Here is a 20,973-nt window from a genome sequence, read left to right as displayed (position 1 = left end):
CTGTAAGTTGTGTCGTCCATGTTGGGACGCTTTGGGGTTCTGAGGAGGGCTGAGCCGATGACTCCTCACCTAAAACCAGAATTTGCTTTTGTGTTGCCTTGGAGCCTTTATTGGCCATGGCAGCACCTACCCTTGAGACCCTTCCCCCACAGGGGAACAGCAATAGTAGAATGGGTGGGAGGGGGGGGGAAGCCGGGAAAAAACGCAGCCACAGCAGCCCAATCTGTCCTGCACGATACTCTGTGCAGTGAGAGGCTAACTGAAAGTTACACTAGTGCCTGCAGTGCCCCCCTTCCCCACTGTAACAGCTCACTGTGTCCGTGGCCGCTGTCCGTCCCACGCTGTAGACAGGAAATGCTCCGGAGGGCGCGCTACATCCGGGCGCGCAGAGCGGTACTAAGCCCCGCCCCCCTGCTCAAAGGCGCCAAGTTTAAACATGCTGTGCGCTGCTTTGCCGGATCCCCGTAGCGGCTGTGAGCCGCGCTGGCGGGGATCCGAGCAGGGAGGGAGGGAGGAGGAGGGGGGGGGGGGCGGCGGGCGCGGGGGGGGGGGGCGGATTAAATAAATAAATAAAATAATAAAAATAATAATAAAATTAATAAAAGTCTGTGAGAGGTGGGGGTGCGCTGTGTCAGACAGTTGCCCCCTTAAAATCCCATTCAAAACCCCCTTTGAGTAGTTGGTCACCATCACTGGGGGGAAGAGGTACACACTCACCTTTCAGTGGTGGAGGGTGGCCCCGACACACGCCGCACGCAGCGGTGTCCGGCCGCTGATACTCACTGCTGCCTTGCTGCCGGAAATCTTCTGCTGGATGGAGTGGCCCCGACACGCGCCGCACGCAGCGGTGTCCGGCCATCTCAGGAGAGCTCAGCGTCTCCCTCAGCTGGGGCCCATCCCGAGCCGCACGCAGCTGCGATGGGACCCCGCCGGCAGCTCCCGCGGTGCAGACTGGCAGTGGCAGAGGTGCCAGTCTGTGCGTGTGTGAAAGAAAAAGAAAAATAACAAAGAAAAAATAAAAAATTCTTTCAGCTAAACCCAAGTGAACCAGCTCCCTTGGGCACAAATTAAAGACTGGCTTGGAGGGGACATAGTAGGGGAGGAGCTAGCCACAGTGTTAGAATTTTTAAAGTGCCAGCTCCCAATTACTGCCTACTATTTCCCCATTGTAACTACGCTCCAGTGGCCCCTAGTGGATGAAGGAGAAAATAGAACTGTAACACGTAGGAGCTACTCCCTTTATAAAGGTGAATGCCAGAGGATATGCATTACTGCCCCCAGCCTGTGGGGGCACTATGCGAGCTGGGAATACTGTACCACAATGGCGAATCTCCCACTGCACAACGGAAATGTTATACTATCTGCCGACACCATCCATGTAACATAAACTCCACCAATCCCTGCTCACATAGAAATGGCCGGAGTCTATTATCCACAGCATCTTCTATTACACAACAGACAGATGGATCACCGCCAAACTCACTAGAATAACCAGTCTCAGCATTTCCTACAAGGAACCCGGCTGCATAAAAGGAGACACCCTCTATATGACACAAGTCATCCAGTGACCCGAATGTACACCAACCCGTTTCTCTACATATGCTGTGCCCTCACACCCGCCGCCCTGACACCCTCACATCTGCTTTCCTGCCACCCCTAACATCTCCTGCGCCCTGAAACCCTAACGTATGCTGCGACCTGACACCCCTTCTATATGCTGCGCCCTGACACCTCTCACATCTGCTGCGTCCTGACACCTCTCACATCTGCTGCGTCCTGACACCTCTCACATCAGCTGTGCCCTAACACCCCTCACATATGCTGTCCTGACACCTCTCACATCTGCTGCCCCCCGACACCCCTCACATCTGCTGCGTCCTGACACCTCTCACATCTGCTGCGTCCTGACACCTCTCACATCTGCTGCGCCCTGACACTCCTCACATCTGCTGCATCCTGACACCCCTCCCATATGCTGCGTCCTGACACCTCTCCCATATGCTGCGTCCTGACACCTCTCACATCTGCTGCGTCCTGACACCTCTCACATCTGCTGCGTCCTGACACCCCTCACATATGCTGCACCCCGACACTCCTCACATATGCTGTCCTGACACCCCTCACATCTGCTGCGTCCTGACACCTCTCACATCTGCTGCACCCTGACACCTCTCACATCTGCTGCACCCTGACACCTCTCACATCTGCTGCCCTGACACCTCTCACATATGCTGCGCCCTGACACCTCTCACATCTGCTGCGTCCTGACACCCCTCACATATTGCTGCGCCCTGACACCTCTCACATATTGCTGCGCCCTGACACCTCTCACATATGCTGCGCCGACACCCCTCACACATGCTGCGTCCTGACACCCTCACATCTGCTGCCCTGACACCCCTCACATATGCTGCGTCCTGACACTCCTCACATATGCTGCGCCCTGACACCCCTCACATCTGCTGCGTCCTGACACTCCTCACATATGCTGCGCCCTGACACCCCTCACATATGCTGCGTCCTGACACTCCTCACATATGCTGCGCCCTGACACCCCTCACATATGCTGCGTCCTGACACTCCTCACATATGCTGCGCCCTGACACCCCTCACATATGCTGCGCCCTGACACCCCTCACATCTGCTGCATCCTGACACTCCTCACATATGCTGCGTCCTGACACCCCTCACATATGCTGCGCCCTGACACTCCTCACATCTGCTGCGTCCTGACACCCCTCTCATATGCTGCGTCCTGACACCCCTCCCATATGCTGCTCCCTGATACCCTTCACATATGCTGCCCCCTGACACCCCTCACATATGCTGCATCCTGACACCTCTCACATATGCTGCGTCCTGACACCTCTCACATATGCTGCATCCTGACACCTCTCACATATGCTGCGCCCTGACACCCCTCACATATGCTGCGCCCTGACACCCCTCACATCTGCTGCGTCCTGACACCTCTCACATATGCTGCGCCCTGACACCCCTCACATATGCTGCGCCCTGACACCCCTCATCTGCTGCATCCTGACACCTCTCACATATGCTGCGCCCTGATACCCCTCACATATGCTGCATCCTGACACCTCTCACATATGCTGCATCCTGACACCCCTCACATATGCTGCGCCCTGATACCCCTCACATCTGCTGCCCCCTGACACCCCTCACATATGCTGCATCCTGACACCTCTCACATATGCTGCGCCCTGACACCTCTCACATATGCTGCGCCCTGACACCCCTCACATATGCTGCCCTGACACCCCTCCCATATGCTGCGCCCTGACACCCCTCACATCTGCTGCGTCCTGACACCTCTCACATATGCTGCATCCTGACACCTCTCACATATGCTGCATCCTGACACCTCTCACATATGCTGCGCCCTGACACTCCTCACATATGCTGCGTCCTGACACCTCTCACATATGCAGCGCCCTGACACCCCTCACATCTGCTGCGCCCTGACACCTCTCACATCTGCTGCATCCTGATACCCCTCACATCTGCTGCGCCCTGACACCTCTCACATCTGCTGCGTCCTGACACCTCTCACATATGCTGCGTCCTGATACCTCTCACATATGCTGCGTCCTGACACCTCTCACATCTGCTGCGTCCTGACACCTCTCACATCTGCTGCGTCCTGACACCTCTCACATCTGCTGCGTCCTGACACCTCTCACATCTGCTGCGTCCTGACACCTCTCACATCTGCTGCGTCCTGACACCTCTCACATATGCTGCGCCCTGACACCCCTCCCATATGCTGCGCCCTGACACCCCTCCCATATGCTGCGCCCTGACACTCCTCACATATGCTGCGCCCTGACACCCCTCACATCTGCTGCGTCCTGACACCTCTCACATCTGCTGCCCTGACACCCCTCACATATGCTGCGTCCTGACACCTCTCACATCTGCTGCCCTGACACCTCTCACATCTGCTGCGTCCTGACACTCCTCACATATGCTGCCCTGACACTCCTCACATACGCTGCCCTGACACCCGTCACATATGCTGCGTCCTGACACCTCTCACATCTGCTGCGCCCTGACACCTCTCACATCTGCTGCGCCCTGACACTCCTCACAAATGCTGCGCCCTGACACCTCTCACATATGCTGCGCCCTGATACCCCTCACATATGCTGCCCTGACACCCCTCCCATATGCTGCGCCCTGACACCCCTCACATCTGCTGCGTCCTGACACCCCTCCCATATGCTGCGCCCTGACACCCCTCCCATATGCTGCGCCCTGACACCCCTCCCATATGCTGCGTCCTGACACCTCTCACATCTGCTGCGCCCTGACACCCTCACATATGCTGCATCCTGACATCCCTCACATATGCTGCGCCCTGACACCTCTCACATATGCTGCATCCTGACACCCCTCACATATGCTGCGCCCTGACACCCCTCACATATGCTGCGCCCTGACACCTCTCACATATGCTGCACCCTGACACCCCTCTCATATGCTGCGCCCTGACACCTTTCACATCTGCTGCGTCCTGACACCTCTCACATATGCTGCGCCCTGACACCCCTCACATATGCTGCGCCCTGACACTCCTCACATATGCTGCGCCCTGACACCCCTCCCATATGCTGCATCCTGACACCCCTCACATCTGCTGCGCCCTGACACTCCTCACAAATGCTGCGCCCTGACACCCCTCCCATATGCTGCATCCTGACACCCCTCACATCTGCTGCGCCCTGACACCCCTCCCATATGCTGCGCCCTGACACCCCTCCCATATGCTGCGCCCTGACACTCCTCACATATGCTGCGTCCTGACACCTCTCCCATATGCTGCGCCCTGACACCCCTCCCATATGCTGCGCCCTGACACTCCTCACATATGCTGCGTCCTGACACCTCTCACATATGCTGCGTCCTGACACCCCTCCCATATGCTGCGCCCTGACACCCCTCCCATATGCTGCGCCCTGACACCCCTCACATATGCTGCATCCTGACACTCCTCACATCTGCTGCGCCCTGACACCCCTCCCATATGCTGCGTCCTGACACCTCTCACATATGCTGCGTCCTGACACCTCTCACATCTGCTGCGTCCTGACACCCCTCACATATGCTGCGCCCTGACACCCCTCCCATATGCTGCGCCCTGACACCCCTCCCATATGCTGCGTCCTGACACCTCTCACATCTGCTGCGCCCTGACACCCTCACATATGCTGCATCCTGACATCCCTCACATATGCTGCGCCCAGACACCTCTCACATATGCTGCATCCTGACACCCCTCCCATATGCTGCGCCCTGACACCCCTCACATATGCTGCGCCCTGACACCCCTCACATATGCTGCACCCTGACACCCCTCACATATGCTGCGCCCTGACACCTCTCACATATGCTGCACCCTGACACCCCTCTCATATGCTGCGCCCCGACACCTTTCACATCTGCTGCGTCCTGACACCTCTCACATCTGCTGCGTCCTGACACCTCTCACATATGCTGCGCCCTGACACCCCTCACATATGCTGCGCCCTGACACTCCTCACATATGCTGCGCCCTGACACCCCTCACATCTGCTGCGTCCTGACACCTCTCACATCTGCTGCCCTGACACCCCTCACATATGCTGCGTCCTGACACCTCTCACATCTGCTGCCCTGACACCCCTCCCATATGCTGCGCCCTGACACCCCTCACATATGCTGCGCCCTGACACCCCTCACATCTGCTGCGTCCTGACACCTCTCACATCTGCTGCCCTGACACCCCACCCCTCACATATGCTGCGCCCTGACACCTCTCACATCTGCTGCCCTGACACCCCTCACATATGCTGCGCCCTGACACCTCTCACATCTGCTGCCCTGACACCCCTCACATATGCTGCGCCCTGACACCCCTCACATATGCTGCGCCCTGACACCCCTCACATATGCTGCGCCCTGACACCTCTCACATCTGCTGCCCTGACACCCCTCACATATGCTGCGCCCTGACACCCCTCACATCTGCTGCCCTGACACTCCTCACATATGCTGCGCCCTGACACCCCTCCCATATGCTGCGCCCTGACACCCCTCCCATATGCTGCGCCCTGACACCCATATGCTGCGCCCTGACACCCCTCCCATATGCTGCATCCTGACACTCCTCACATATGCTGCATCCTGACACTCCTCCCATATGCTGCGCCCTGACACCCCTCCCATATGCTGCGCCCTGACACCTCTCACATATGCTGCGTCCTGACACCCCTCCCATATGCTGCGCCCTGACACCCCTCCCATATGCTGCGCCCTGACACCCCTCACATATGCTGCATCCTGACACTCCTCACATCTGCTGCGCCCTGACACCCCTCCCATATGCTGCGTCCTGACACCTCTCACATATGCTGCGTCCTGACACCTCTCACATCTGCTGCGTCCTGACACCCCTCACATATGCTGCGCCCTGACACCCCTCCCATATGCTGCGCCCTGACACCCCTCCCATATGCTGCGTCCTGACACCTCTCACATCTGCTGCGCCCTGACACCCTCACATATGCTGCATCCTGACATCCCTCACATATGCTGCGCCCTGACACCTCTCACATATGCTGCATCCTGACACCCCTCCCATATGCTGCGCCCTGACACCCCTCACATATGCTGCGCCCTGACACCCCTCACATATGCTGCACCCTGACACCCCTCACATATGCTGCGCCCTGACACCTCTCACATATGCTGCACCCTGACACCCCTCTCATATGCTGCGCCCCGACACCTTTCACATCTGCTGCGTCCTGACACCTCTCACATCTGCTGCGTCCTGACACCTCTCACATATGCTGCGCCCTGACACCCCTCACATATGCTGCGCCCTGACACTCCTCACATATGCTGCGCCCTGACACCCCTCACATCTGCTGCGTCCTGACACCTCTCACATCTGCTGCCCTGACACCCCTCACATATGCTGCGTCCTGACACCTCTCACATCTGCTGCCCTGACACCCCTCCCATATGCTGCGCCCTGACACCCCTCACATATGCTGCGCCCTGACACCCCTCACATCTGCTGCGTCCTGACACCTCTCACATCTGCTGCCCTGACACCCCTCACATATGCTGCGCCCTGACACCTCTCACATCTGCTGCCCTGACACCCCTCACATATGCTGCGCCCTGACACCTCTCACATCTGCTGCCCTGACACCCCTCACATATGCTGCGCCCTGACACCCCTCACATATGCTGCGCCCTGACACCCCTCACATATGCTGCGCCCTGACACCTCTCACATCTGCTGCCCTGACACCCCTCACATATGCTGCGCCCTGACACCCCTCACATCTGCTGCCCTGACACTCCTCACATATGCTGCGCCCTGACACCCCTCCCATATGCTGCGCCCTGACACCCCTCCCATATGCTGCGCCCTGACACCCCTCCCATATGCTGCGCCCTGACACCCCTCCCATATGCTGCATCCTGACACTCCTCACATATGCTGCATCCTGACACTCCTCACATATGCTGCGCCCTGACACCCCTCCCATATGCTGCGCCCTGACACCCCTCCCATATGCTGCGTCCTGACACCTCTCACATATGCTGCGTCCTGACACCTCTCACATATGCTGCGCCCTGACACCCCTCCCATATGCTGCGCCCTGACACCCCTCCCATATGCTGCGTCCTGACACCTCTCACATATGCTGCGTCCTGACACCTCTCACATATGCTGCGCCCTGACACCCCTCCCATATGCTGCGCCCTGACACCCCTCACATATGCTGCATCCTGACACTCCTCACATCTGCTGCGTCCTGACACTCTCACATATGCTGCCCTGACACCCCTCACATATGCTGCGTCCTGACACCCCTCCCATATGCTGCGTCCTGACACCTCTCACATCTGCTGCGCCCTGACACCTCTCACATCTGCTGCGCCCTGACACCTCTCACATATGCTGCGCCCTGACACCCCTCCCATATGCTGCCCTGACACCCCTCACATATGCTGCGTCCTGACACCTCTCACATCTGCTGCGCCCTGACACCTCTCACATCTGCTGCGCCCTGACACCTCTCACATCTGCTGCGCCCTGACACCCCTCACATCTGCTGCGCCCTGACACCCCTCCCATATGCATACCCTCCAACTGTACCTTTTTTTTATGGTCTGTACCGATTTTTGGCTCTCCAAACTTCCATTGAAAGTCTAGGAAAAGGTGCGTGACCACACCCCCTTTACCCGCGGCCACGCCCCTTTTTCGGATTTGTACCGATTTTTCTGTGTAAAATGTTGGAGGGTATGCATATACTGCATCCTGACACCCTCACATATGCTGCGCCCTGACACCCCTCACATATGCTGCGCCCTGATACCCCTCACATATGCTGCGTCCTGACACCTCTCACATCTGCTGCGTCCTGACACTCCTCCCATATGCTGCGCCCTGACACCCCTCCCATATGCTGCGCCCTGACACCTCTCACATATGCTGCGTCCTGACACCCCTCCCATATGCTGCGCCCTGACACCCCTCCCATATGCTGCGCCCTGACACCCCTCACATATGCTGCATCCTGACACTCCTCACATCTGCTGCGCCCTGACACCCCTCCCATATGCTGCGTCCTGACACCTCTCACATATGCTGCGTCCTGACACCTCTCACATCTGCTGCGTCCTGACACCCCTCACATATGCTGCGCCCTGACACCCCTCCCATATGCTGCGCCCTGACACCCCTCCCATATGCTGCGTCCTGACACCTCTCACATCTGCTGCGCCCTGACACCCTCACATATGCTGCATCCTGACATCCCTCACATATGCTGCGCCCTGACACCTCTCACATATGCTGCATCCTGACACCCCTCCCATATGCTGCGCCCTGACACCCCTCACATATGCTGCGCCCTGACACCCCTCACATATGCTGCACCCTGACACCCCTCACATATGCTGCGCCCTGACACCTCTCACATATGCTGCACCCTGACACCCCTCTCATATGCTGCGCCCCGACACCTTTCACATCTGCTGCGTCCTGACACCTCTCACATCTGCTGCGTCCTGACACCTCTCACATATGCTGCGCCCTGACACCCCTCACATATGCTGCGCCCTGACACTCCTCACATATGCTGCGCCCTGACACCCCTCACATCTGCTGCGTCCGACACCTCTCACATCTGCTGCCCTGACACCCCTCACATATGCTGCGTCCTGACACCTCTCACATCTGCTGCCCTGACACCCCTCCCATATGCTGCGCCCTGACACCCCTCACATATGCTGCGCCCTGACACCCCTCACATCTGCTGCGTCCTGACACCTCTCACATCTGCTGCCCTGACACCCCTCACATATGCTGCGCCCTGACACCTCTCACATCTGCTGCCCTGACACCCCTCACATATGCTGCGCCCTGACACCTCTCACATCTGCTGCCCTGACACCCCTCACATATGCTGCGCCCTGACACCCCTCACATATGCTGCGCCCTGACACCCCTCACATATGCTGCGCCCTGACACCTCTCACATCTGCTGCCCTGACACCCCTCACATATGCTGCGCCCTGACACCCCTCACATCTGCTGCCCTGACACTCCTCACATATGCTGCGCCCTGACACCCCTCCCATATGCTGCGCCCTGACACCCCTCCCATATGCTGCGCCCTGACACCCCTCCCATATGCTGCGCCCTGACACCCCTCCCATATGCTGCATCCTGACACTCCTCACATATGCTGCATCCTGACACTCCTCACATATGCTGCGCCCTGACACCCCTCCCATATGCTGCGCCCTGACACCCCTCCCATATGCTGCGTCCTGACACCTCTCACATATGCTGCGTCCTGACACCTCTCACATATGCTGCGCCCTGACACCCCTCCCATATGCTGCGCCCTGACACCCCTCCCATATGCTGCGTCCTGACACCTCTCACATATGCTGCGTCCTGACACCTCTCACATATGCTGCGCCCTGACACCCCTCCCATATGCTGCGCCCTGACACCCCTCACATATGCTGCATCCTGACACTCCTCACATCTGCTGCGTCCTGACACTCTCACATATGCTGCCCTGACACCCCTCACATATGCTGCGTCCTGACACCCCTCCCATATGCTGCGTCCTGACACCTCTCACATATGCTGCGCCCTGACACCCCTCCCATATGCTGCCCTGACACCCCTCACATCTGCTGCGCCCTGACACCTCTCACATCTGCTGCGCCCTGACACCTCTCACATATGCTGCGCCCTGACACCCCTCCCATATGCTGCCCTGACACCCCTCACATATGCTGCGTCCTGACACCTCTCACATCTGCTGCGCCCTGACACCTCTCACATATGCTGCGTCCTGACACCTCTCACATCTGCTGCGCCCTGACACCTCTCACATCTGCTGCGTCCTGACACCTCTCACATATGCTGCGTCCTGACACCTCTCACATCTGCTGCGCCCTGACACCCCTCACATCTGCTGCGCCCTGACACCCCTCCCATATGCATACCCTCCAACTGTACCTTTTTTTTATGGTCTGTACCGATTTTTGGCTCTCCAAACTTCCATTGAAAGTCTAGGAAAAGGTGCGTGACCACACCCCCTTTACCCGCGGCCACGCCCCTTTTTCGGATTTGTACCGATTTTTCTGTGTAAAATGTTGGAGGGTATGCATATACTGCATCCTGACACCCTCACATATGCTGCGCCCTGACACCCCTCACATATGCTGCGCCCTGATACCCCTCACATATGCTGCGTCCTGACACCTCTCACATCTGCTGCGTCCTGACACCCCTCCCATATGCTGCGTCCTGACACCTCTCACATATGCTGCGCCCTGACACCCCTCCCATATGCTGCGCCCTGACACCCCTCCCATATGCTGCGTCCTGACACCTCTCACATATGCTGCGTCCTGACACCTCTCACATATGCTGCGCCCTGACACCTCTCACATATGCTGCCCTGACACTCCTCCCATATGCTGCCCTGACACTCCTCCCATATGCTGCCCTGACACTCCTCCCATATGCTGCGCCCTGACACCCCTCACATATGCTGCGTCCTGACACCCCTCCCATATGCTGCGCCCTGACACCCCTCCCATATGCTGCATCCTGACACTCCTCCCATATGCTGCGCCCTGACACTCCTCACATATGCTGCGCCCTGACACCCCTCCCATATGCTGCGCCCTGACACCCCTCCCATATGCTGCGTCCTGACACCTCTCACATATGCTGCGTCCTGACACCTCTCACATATGCTGCGCCCTGACACCCCTCCCATATGCTGCGCCCTGACACCCCTCCCATATGCTGCGTCCTGACACCTCTCACATATGCTGCGTCCTGACACCTCTCACATATGCTGCGCCCTGACACCCCTCCCATATGCTGCGCCCTGACACCCCTCCCATATGCTGCGTCCTGACACCTCTCACATATGCTGCCCTGACACCCCTCACATATGCTGCGTCCTGACACCCCTCCCATATGCTGCGTCCTGACACCTCTCACATATGCTGCGCCCTGACACCCCTCCCATATGCTGCCCTGACACCCCTCACATATGCTGCGTCCTGACACCTCTCACATCTGCTGCGCCCTGACACCTCTCACATCTGCTGCGCCCTGACACCTCTCACATATGCTGCGCCCTGACACCCCTCCCATATGCTGCCCTGACACCCCTCACATATGCTGCGCCCTGACACCTCTCACATCTGCTGCGCCCTGACACCTCTCACATATGCTGCGCCCTGACACCCCTCCCATATGCTGCCCTGACACCTCTCACATATGCTGCGCCCTGACACCCCTCCCATATGCTGCCCTGACACCCCTCACATATGCTGCGCCCTGACACCTCTCACATATGCTGCGTCCTGACACCTCTCACATCTGCTGCGTCCTGACACCTCTCACATATGCTGCGTCCTGACACCTCTCACATATGCTGCGTCCTGACACCTCTCACATCTGCTGCGCCCTGACACCCCTCACATCTGCTGCGCCCTGACACCCCTCACATATGCTGCGCCCTGACACCCCTCCCATATGCTGCGCCCTGACACCCCTCCCATATGCATACCCTCCAACTGTACCTTTTTTTTATGGTCTGTACCGATTTTTGGCTCTCCAAACTTCCATTGAAAGTCTAGGAAAAGGTGCGTGACCACACCCCCTTTACCCGCGGCCACGCCCCTTTTTCGGATTTGTACCGATTTTTCTGTGTAAAATGTTGGAGGGTATGCATATACTGCATCCTGACACCCTCACATATGCTGCGCCCTGACACCCCTCACATATGCTGCGCCCTGATACCCCTCACATATGCTGCGTCCTGACACCTCTCACATCTGCTGCGTCCTGACACCCCTCACATATGCTGCGCCCTGACACCCCTCCCATATGCTGCGTCCTGACACCTCTCACATATGCTGCGCCCTGACACCCCTCCCATATGCTGCGCCCTGACACCCCTCCCATATGCTGCGTCCTGACACCTCTCACATATGCTGCGTCCTGACACCTCTCACATATGCTGCGCCCTGACACCCCTCCCATATGCTGCGCCCTGATACCCCTCACATATGCTGCGTCCTGACACCTCTCACATATGCTGTGCCCTGACACCCCTCCCATATGCTGCGCCCTGACACTCCTCCCATATGCTGCGCCCTGACACCCCTCACATATGCTGCGTCCTGACACCTCTCACATATGCTGTGCCCTGACACCCCTCACATCTGCTGCCCTGACACCCCTCACATATGCTGCGTCCTGACACCTCTCACATCTGCTGCGTCCTGACACCCCTCACATCTGCTGCGTCCTGACACCCCTCACATCTGCTGCGTCCTGACACCCCTCACATATGCTGTCCTGACACCCCTCACATATACTGTGCCCTGACACCCCTCACATCTGCTGCCCTGACACCCCTCACATCTGCTGCGTCCTGACACCTCTCACATCTGCTGCCCTGACACCCCTCACATATGCTGCGCCCTGACACCTCTCACATCTGCTGCCCTGACACCCCTCACATATGCTGCGCCCTGACACCCCTCACATCTGCTGCGTCCTGACACCTCTCACATATGCTGCCCTGACACCCCTCACATCTGCTGCGTCCTGACACCCCTCACATATGCTGTGCCCTGACACCCCTCACATCTGCTGCGTCCTGACACCTCTCACATATGCTGCGTCCTGACACCCCTCACATATGCTGCGCCCCGACACCCTTCACATCTGCTGCGTCCTGACACCTCTCACATCTGGTGCCCTGAAACCCCTCACATATGCTGTACCCCGACACCCCTCACATCTGCTGCCCTGACACCCCTCACATCTGCTGCCCTGACACCCCTCACATCTGCTGCGTCCTGACACCCCTCACATCTGCTGCGTCCTGACACCCCTCACATATGCTGTCCCGAAACCCCTCACATATGCTGTGCCCTGACACCCCTCACATCTGCTGCCCTGACACCCCTCACATCTGCTGCGTCCTGACACCTCTCACATCTGCTGCCCTGACACCCCTCACATCTGCTGCGTCCTGACACCTCTCACATCTGCTGCCCTGACACCCCTCACATATGCTGCGCCCAGACACCTCTCACATCTGCTGCCCTGACACCCCTCACATATGCTGCGCCCTGACACCCCTCACATACGCTGCGTCCTGACACCTCTCACATCTGCTGCCCTGACACCCCTCACATATGCTGCGCCCTGACACCCCTCACATCTGCTGCCCTGACACCCCTCACATATGCTGCGCCCTGACAACTCTCACATCTGCTGCCCTGACACCCCTCACATATGCTGCGCCCTGACACCCCTCACATCTGCTGCGTCCTGACACCTCTCACATCTGCTGCCCTGACACCCCTCACATCTGCTGCGTCCTGACACCCCTCACATCTGCTGCGTCCTGACACCCCTCACATATGCTGTGCCCTGACACTCCTCACATCTGCTGCCCTGACACCTCTCACATATGCTGTGCCCTGACACCCCTCACATCTGCTGCCCTGACACCCCCTCACATATGCTGCCCCGACACCCCTCACATCTGCTGTCCCGACACCCCTCACATATGCTGTGCCCTGACACCCCTCACATATGCTGTGCCCTGACACCCCTCACATCTGCTGCCCTGACACCCCTCACATCTGCTGCGTCCTGACACCTCTCACATCTGCTGCCCTGACACCCCTCACATCTGCTGCGTCCTGACACCTCTCACATCTGCTGCCCTGACACCCCTCACATATGCTGCGCCCTGACACCTCTCACATCTGCTGCCCTGACACCCCTCACATATGCTGCGCCCTGACACCCCTCACATCTGCTGCGTCCTGACACCTCTCACATCTGCTGCCCTGACACCCCTCACATATGCTGCCCTGACACCCCTCACATATGCTGCGCCCTGACACCTCTCACATCTGCTGCCCTGACACCCCTCACATATGCTGCGCCCTGACACCCCTCACATCTGCTGCGTCCTGACACCTCTCACATCTGCTGCCCTGACACCCCTCACATCTGCTGCGTCCTGACACCCCTCACATCTGCTGCGTCCTGACACCCCTCACATCTGCTGCGTCCTGACACCCCTCACATCTGCTGCGTCCTGACACCTCTCACATCTGCTGCCCTGACACCCCTCACATATGCTGCGCCCTGACACCCCTCACATCTGCTGCCCTGACACCCCTCACATATGCTGCGCCCTGACACCTCTCACATCTGCTGCCCTGACACCCCTCACATATGCTGCGCCCTGACACCCCTCACATCTGCTGCGTCCTGACACCTCTCACATCTGCTGCCCTGACACCCCTCACATCTGCTGCGTCCTGACACCCCTCACATCTGCTGCGTCCTGACACCCCTCACATATGCTGTGCCCTGACACTCCTCACATATGCTGTCCTGACACCTCTCCCATATGCTGCGTCCTGACACCTCTCACATCTGCTGCCCTGACACCTCTCACATATGCTGTGCCCTGACACCCCTCACATATGCTGTGCTCTGACACCCCTCACATATGCTGTCCTGACACCTCTCCCATATGCTGCGTCCTGACACCTCTCACATCTGCTGCCCTGACACCCCTCACATATGCTGCGACCTGACACCCCTCACATCTGCTGCGTCCTGACACCCCTCACATATGCTGTGCCCTGACACTCCTCACATATGCTGTCCTGACACCTCTCCCATATGCTGCGTCCTGACACCTCTCACATCTGCTGCCCTGACACCTCTCACATATGCTGTGCCCTGACACCCCTCACATATGCTGTGCTCTGACACCCCTCACATATGCTGTCCTGACACCTCTCCCATATGCTGCGTCCTGACACCTCTCACATCTGCTGCCCTGACACCCCTCACATATGCTGCGCCCTGACACCCCTCACATCTGCTGCGTCCTGACACCTCTCACATCTGCTGCCCTGACACCCCTCACATATGCTGCGCCCTGACACCCCTCACATCTGCTGCCCTGACACCCCTCACATATGCTGCGCCCTGACACCTCTCACATCTGCTGCCCTGACACCCCTCACATATGCTGCGCCCTGACACCCCTCACATCTGCTGCGTCCTGACACCTCTCACATCTGCTGCCCTGACACCCCTCACATCTGCTGCGTCCTGACACCCCTCACATCTGCTGCGTCCTGACACCCCTCACATCTGCTGCGTCCTGACACCTCTCACATATGCTGTGCCCTGACACCCCTCACATATGCTGTCCTGACACCTCTCCCATATGCTGCGTCCTGACACCTCTCACATATGCTGTGCCCTGACACCCCTCACATATGCTGTCCTGACACCTCTCCCATATGCTGCGTCCTGACACCTCTCACATCTGCTGTCCTGACACCTCTCCCATATGCTGCGTCCTGACACCTCTCACATCTGCTGCCCTGACACCTCTCACATATGCTGTGCCCTGACACCCCTCACATATGCTGTGCTCTGACACCCCTCACATATGCTGTCCTGACACCTCTCCCATATGCTGCGTCCTGACACCTCTCACATCTGCTGCCCTGACACCCCTCACATATGCTGCGCCCTGACACCCCTCACATCTGCTGCGTCCTGACACCTCTCACATCTGCTGCCCTGACACCCCTCACATATGCTGCGCCCTGACACCCCTCACATCTGCTGCCCTGACACCCCTCACATATGCTGCGCCCTGACACCTCTCACATCTGCTGCCCTGACACCCCTCACATATGCTGCGCCTGACACCCCTCACATCTGCTGCGTCCTGACACCTCTCACATCTGCTGCCCTGACACCCCTCACATCTGCTGCGTCCTGACACCCCTCACATCTGCTGCGTCCTGACACCCCTCACATCTGCTGCGTCCTGACACCTCTCACATATGCTGTGCCCTGACACCCCTCACATATGCTGTCCTGACACCTCTCCCATATGCTGCGTCCTGACACCTCTCACATATGCTGTGCCCTGACACCCCTCACATATGCTGTCCTGACACCTCTCCCATATGCTGCGTCCTGACACCTCTCACATCTGCTGTCCTGACACCTCTCCCATATGCTGCGTCCTGACACCTCTCACATCTGCTGCCCTGACACCTCTCACATATGCTGTGCCCTGACACCCCTCACATATGCTGTGCTCTGACACCCCTCACATATGCTGTCCTGACACCTCTCCCATATGCTGCGTCCTGACACCTCTCACATCTGCTGCCCTGACACCCCTCACATATGCTGCGCCCTGACACCCCTCACATCTGCTGCGTCCTGACACCTCTCACATCTGCTGCCCTGACACCCCTCACATATGCTGCGCCCTGACACCCCTCACATCTGCTGCCCTGACACCCCTCACATATGCTGCGCCCTGACACCTCTCACATCTGCTGCCCTGACACCCCTCACATATGCTGCGCCCTGACACCCCTCACATCTGCTGCGTCCTGACACCTCTCACATCTGCTGCCCTGACACCCCTCACATCTGCTGCGTCCTGACACCCCTCACATCTGCTGCGTCCTGACACCCCTCACATCTGCTGCGTCCTGACACCTCTCACATATGCTGTGCCCTGACACCCCTCACATATGCTGTCCTGACACCTCTCCCATATGCTGCGTCCTGACACCTCTCACATCTGCTGCCCTGACACCCCTCCCATATGCTGCGTCCTGACACCTCTCACATATGTTGCGCCCTGACACCCCTCACATATGCTGCGCCCTGACACCCCTCCCATATGCTGCGCCCTGACACCCCTCGCATATGCTGCGCCCTGACACCCTCCCATATGATGCGTCCTGACACCCCTCACATATGCTGCGTCCTGACACCCCTCACATATGCTGCGTCCTGACACCCCTCACTGAAACTCCTGACAATGGCTGACCCGCTCCCTCCCCATCCTCACCCGGTGCCGGTTGCCAGTGTCCATCTGGATGGCTCTGTTCGCCAGCTGCATGGCTCTCTGCAGCGGCCTCAGGGATCCGTCACCGGCCGGGAAAGCCATCACTGGGCCGGGAACTGTCAGTATAATCACATTCTGCGCACAGCCTCCCGGAACCCTCGTATCGGGTCCATGCTACACACCCGGAGTGTAAACACTGCGACACCGCACGGAGTGACTCATTCATGGGACCAGAAAGCGACCACAGAGACTGGGAGTCTCTCACAGCGCCCCCTGCCGGTCTGTGTGTGTAATTGCGGCTTCTTCACAAGCTCCATATCATGCATTATATTTCATATGTTGTTGTCAGTGATCAGTGTGAGCACAGGGCACCTCCTAAGCTGCTAATTACAGCCTGATTAGGGCCCAGTGGGGCACTTGGGTAACATTGGGACTGGTTAGGGTAACCCTGGCCTCTCTGGGCCTTAAGCCATACCTCCCAACATGACCCTCTCCAGGAGGGACACAATGCTCTGCTTCTGGACTTCCCTCTTAATGTATGATTGCAGGCACCTGTGTTGAACAGGTTAATAAGTAAGAAAGGTGTTTCACCACAGGTGATGTAAATTTTAAATTAAGAGGGAAGTCCAGGAGCAGAGCATTCTGTCCCTCCTGGAGAGGGTCGTGTTGGGAGGTATGCTTAAGCAGAGGCCTGCATTGCCCAATACCAGATACTGTGGCTCCGCTTGCATGTAAAGCTGTCGATCATGAATGCATACCTCCCAACATGACCCTCTCCAGGAGGGACACAATGCTCTGCTTCTGGACTTTTCTCTTAATTTGCGATTGCCAGCACCTGTTTTGAACAGGTTAATGGATAAGAAAGGTGTTTCAGCACAGGTGATGGCAATCATAAATTAAGAGGGAAGTCCAGGAGCAGAGCATTCTGTCCCTCCTGGAGAGGGCCATGTTGGGAGGTAGGTGAATGTATTGCACAGCGGTGTCCAGTGTTTGGCTGCAGTATTTCGCTATGCTGGGACAGACTCCATAGTACCGTAGTATTATAATGAGCGGAAACTCTAACATCCCAGCAGTTGCCCATAAGCTAGGAGCAGGCGTCCAGGCGTCTACCTCTGGCAGAGAACCAGTTAGCATACTGTGGTCCCGTATAACATAGATGCCTATATTTCTACAGCGATGCCCCTTACAAGGGTATTGCATATGTGGTTTGTGCAGGGCTGGCCACGAAGCAAGGCGTACCAGGGTGAAAAGCTAACGGGAAGTGATTAGACGCAAAGGGGTCTATTTACTAATAGGTCCTACGCACTGGCCGACAATCCTCAAAGATATGAACGATCTCGTTCATTATTGAACAAGATGCCGTTCATATCTTTGAGTGTGGAGGCACCAGTGATGAACGATGCGCGGCCCCACGCTCGTTCATCGCTGGTGCCCCGTCGGCTGTACATGCAGGCCAATATGGACGATCTCGTCCATATTTGCCTGCACTTCAATGGAGCCAGGTGACGGGGGGAGTGAAGAAACTCCACTCCCCCCGTCACTGCCCCCCCCCCCCCCCCCCCCGCCGCCGGTTCGCCCGTCGGCTGTATCCGCCGTCGGGCAGCTCGGCGGCGGATCGCCAAATGTGTAGGGCCCTTAAGCCTTGGAGAGAGATAAAGTGGGCGGAGATAAAGTACCAGCCAATCAGCTCCTAACGTCAATGTTACAGGCTGAGTTTGAAAAATTACAGGCGCTGGATGGCTGGTACTGTATCTTCTTCCACTTTATCACCATCCAAGGCTTTGTAAATAGACCCCTAAATCCTATAACTTACGCAAACATAGCACAAGAACCTGGTGCTAGAGGAACAGAGAAAATTACCCACTTACCCCATCGTCTGAGAATACAGTAACAAATGAATCTGGTGTCTATTCATGAAGCAGTGAAAAGAGCGGAGAAGTGAGCCTGTGGAGAAGTTGCCCATGGCAACCAATCAGCCCTCCATACAACTGTATAGTATGCAAATGCTAAATGTTATTTCAATGCTGATTGGTTGCCATGGGTAACTTCTCCACTAGCTCACTTCTCCCCACTTTTCACTGCTTCATGAATAGACCTCTCTGTCTCCTATGGGAGAGAAGTATCAAACATTGGAGAGATATAAAGTGCTGTGGAGAAGTCGCCCATAGCAACCAATCATTTATTGAATGCAGACTGTATAATGACAGGAGCTGTTTGGCTGATATAGGTATCTTTGCCACTAAATCTCTCACCAAGGTTTGATTCATCTCCCCGACATAGCTGACCCTAGGCACAGGCAAGATAGGCAAATGCCTGGGCTGGCTACTGCAATCTGAGGTCTCAGCTCCGATCGGGCAGCTCAGCCGGGAGCTGGCAGCAGTGGGAGCTGATGGTCCAGAAGCAGTCAGCAAAAGCAGCAGGTAGCATCAAAGATGGCCGCAGGAGGAGGGCTGCTGTGCATGACCACCACCGGCAGCAGCTCCTCCCTCTATGGGCCTTTGTGGAGACACTGTCTCCCTGCAGCCATGACGCCTTCCACAACCAGGGCCGCCATCAAGGGGGTGCCCTGTGTACAGGTGTCCCGGGCCCGGCCACTCTGACAGAATGGAGGGCCCAGGCTGCACACACAGCCAGCCATGGATATTCCTGGTGGCAGCTGCCGCCGGTGACACTGACTGCGGCTGGCCGGTTGCTAGTCAGTGGCGTATTTAAACGGGGGCGGAAAGGGCGATCGCCCCCCTGTACACCTTCCCAACACATTTGAGAATTGAAGCCACCGCCAGCGGCGCTGGGTCCATGCCTGTACTTCCGCGGGCCGTGCCGTCCGAGCAGCAGCAGCAGCACTGACTGAGTGTGAGAGACCGCCCTCCACTGCTGCTGCTGAGAGTTTCAGCAGTGGCGGTGGGCTGATGGGTGCTGTGCTGGGAGAGGGGTGCTGGGTCAGAGGCGGAACTAGCACCGGTTCTAGGGGGCACCAGCTGAAATATTGCCTAGGGCATCAAACTGGTTAGGGCCGTCTCTGCAATCCCGATAAACAAATAGAGGTAAGCCGCTGATGCTAACAGTAGACGGGGAAACGCATTAAGATTAAGACTGAACATCACCATTTTACACCAGCCGGATAGCCCGTTGTCCAATAGACCGTCTCTTTTAATGTTGGCGGACCCAGAAGATAATTGTAGCATAGAAACAGAACAAGGTGGTGAGACCCTACCCATGTGGGGACTAAAAAAACACACACACACACACACACACACACACACACACACACATATATATACTAGATCCAAAGTAAGCTGGCACTCGTAGAGGCTTTACAAACACGCAGACACAGTTATGGACTACATAACTGTGTCTGCGTGTTTGTAAAGCCTCTACGAGTGCCAGCTTACTTTGGATCTAGTGCATTATTTATTTGAGCAGGGCACCGGAGCATTTATTACATTAACCCCTGGAGTGCTGGACGCAC

General features: G+C 57.3%; 1 protein-coding gene across 2 annotated transcripts in view; it reads right to left on the bottom strand.

Moving 5' to 3' along the window:
• Window positions 1-17,802, bottom strand: part of VPS9D1 (VPS9 domain containing 1) — a 62,635-nt gene extending 44,833 nt beyond the window's left edge. For both annotated transcript variants that reach the window (XM_063945946.1, XM_063945947.1), the window contains exon 1: window positions 17,508-17,802. In XM_063945946.1, coding sequence (XP_063802016.1) covers window positions 17,508-17,606 — 99 coding nt within the window. In that variant the 5' untranslated portion in view covers window positions 17,607-17,802. The remainder of the gene's footprint in view (window positions 1-17,507) is intronic.
• Between the last annotated feature and the right edge of the window lie 3,171 nt (window positions 17,803-20,973).

Source organism: Pseudophryne corroboree, chromosome 11 (genome assembly GCF_028390025.1).
Source record: "Pseudophryne corroboree isolate aPseCor3 chromosome 11, aPseCor3.hap2, whole genome shotgun sequence".
NCBI classification, from domain to species: Eukaryota; Metazoa; Chordata; class Amphibia; order Anura; family Myobatrachidae; genus Pseudophryne; species Pseudophryne corroboree.
The sequence above is the reverse complement of the archived record's forward strand: the minus strand, read 5'-3'. Positions and strand labels throughout refer to the sequence as shown.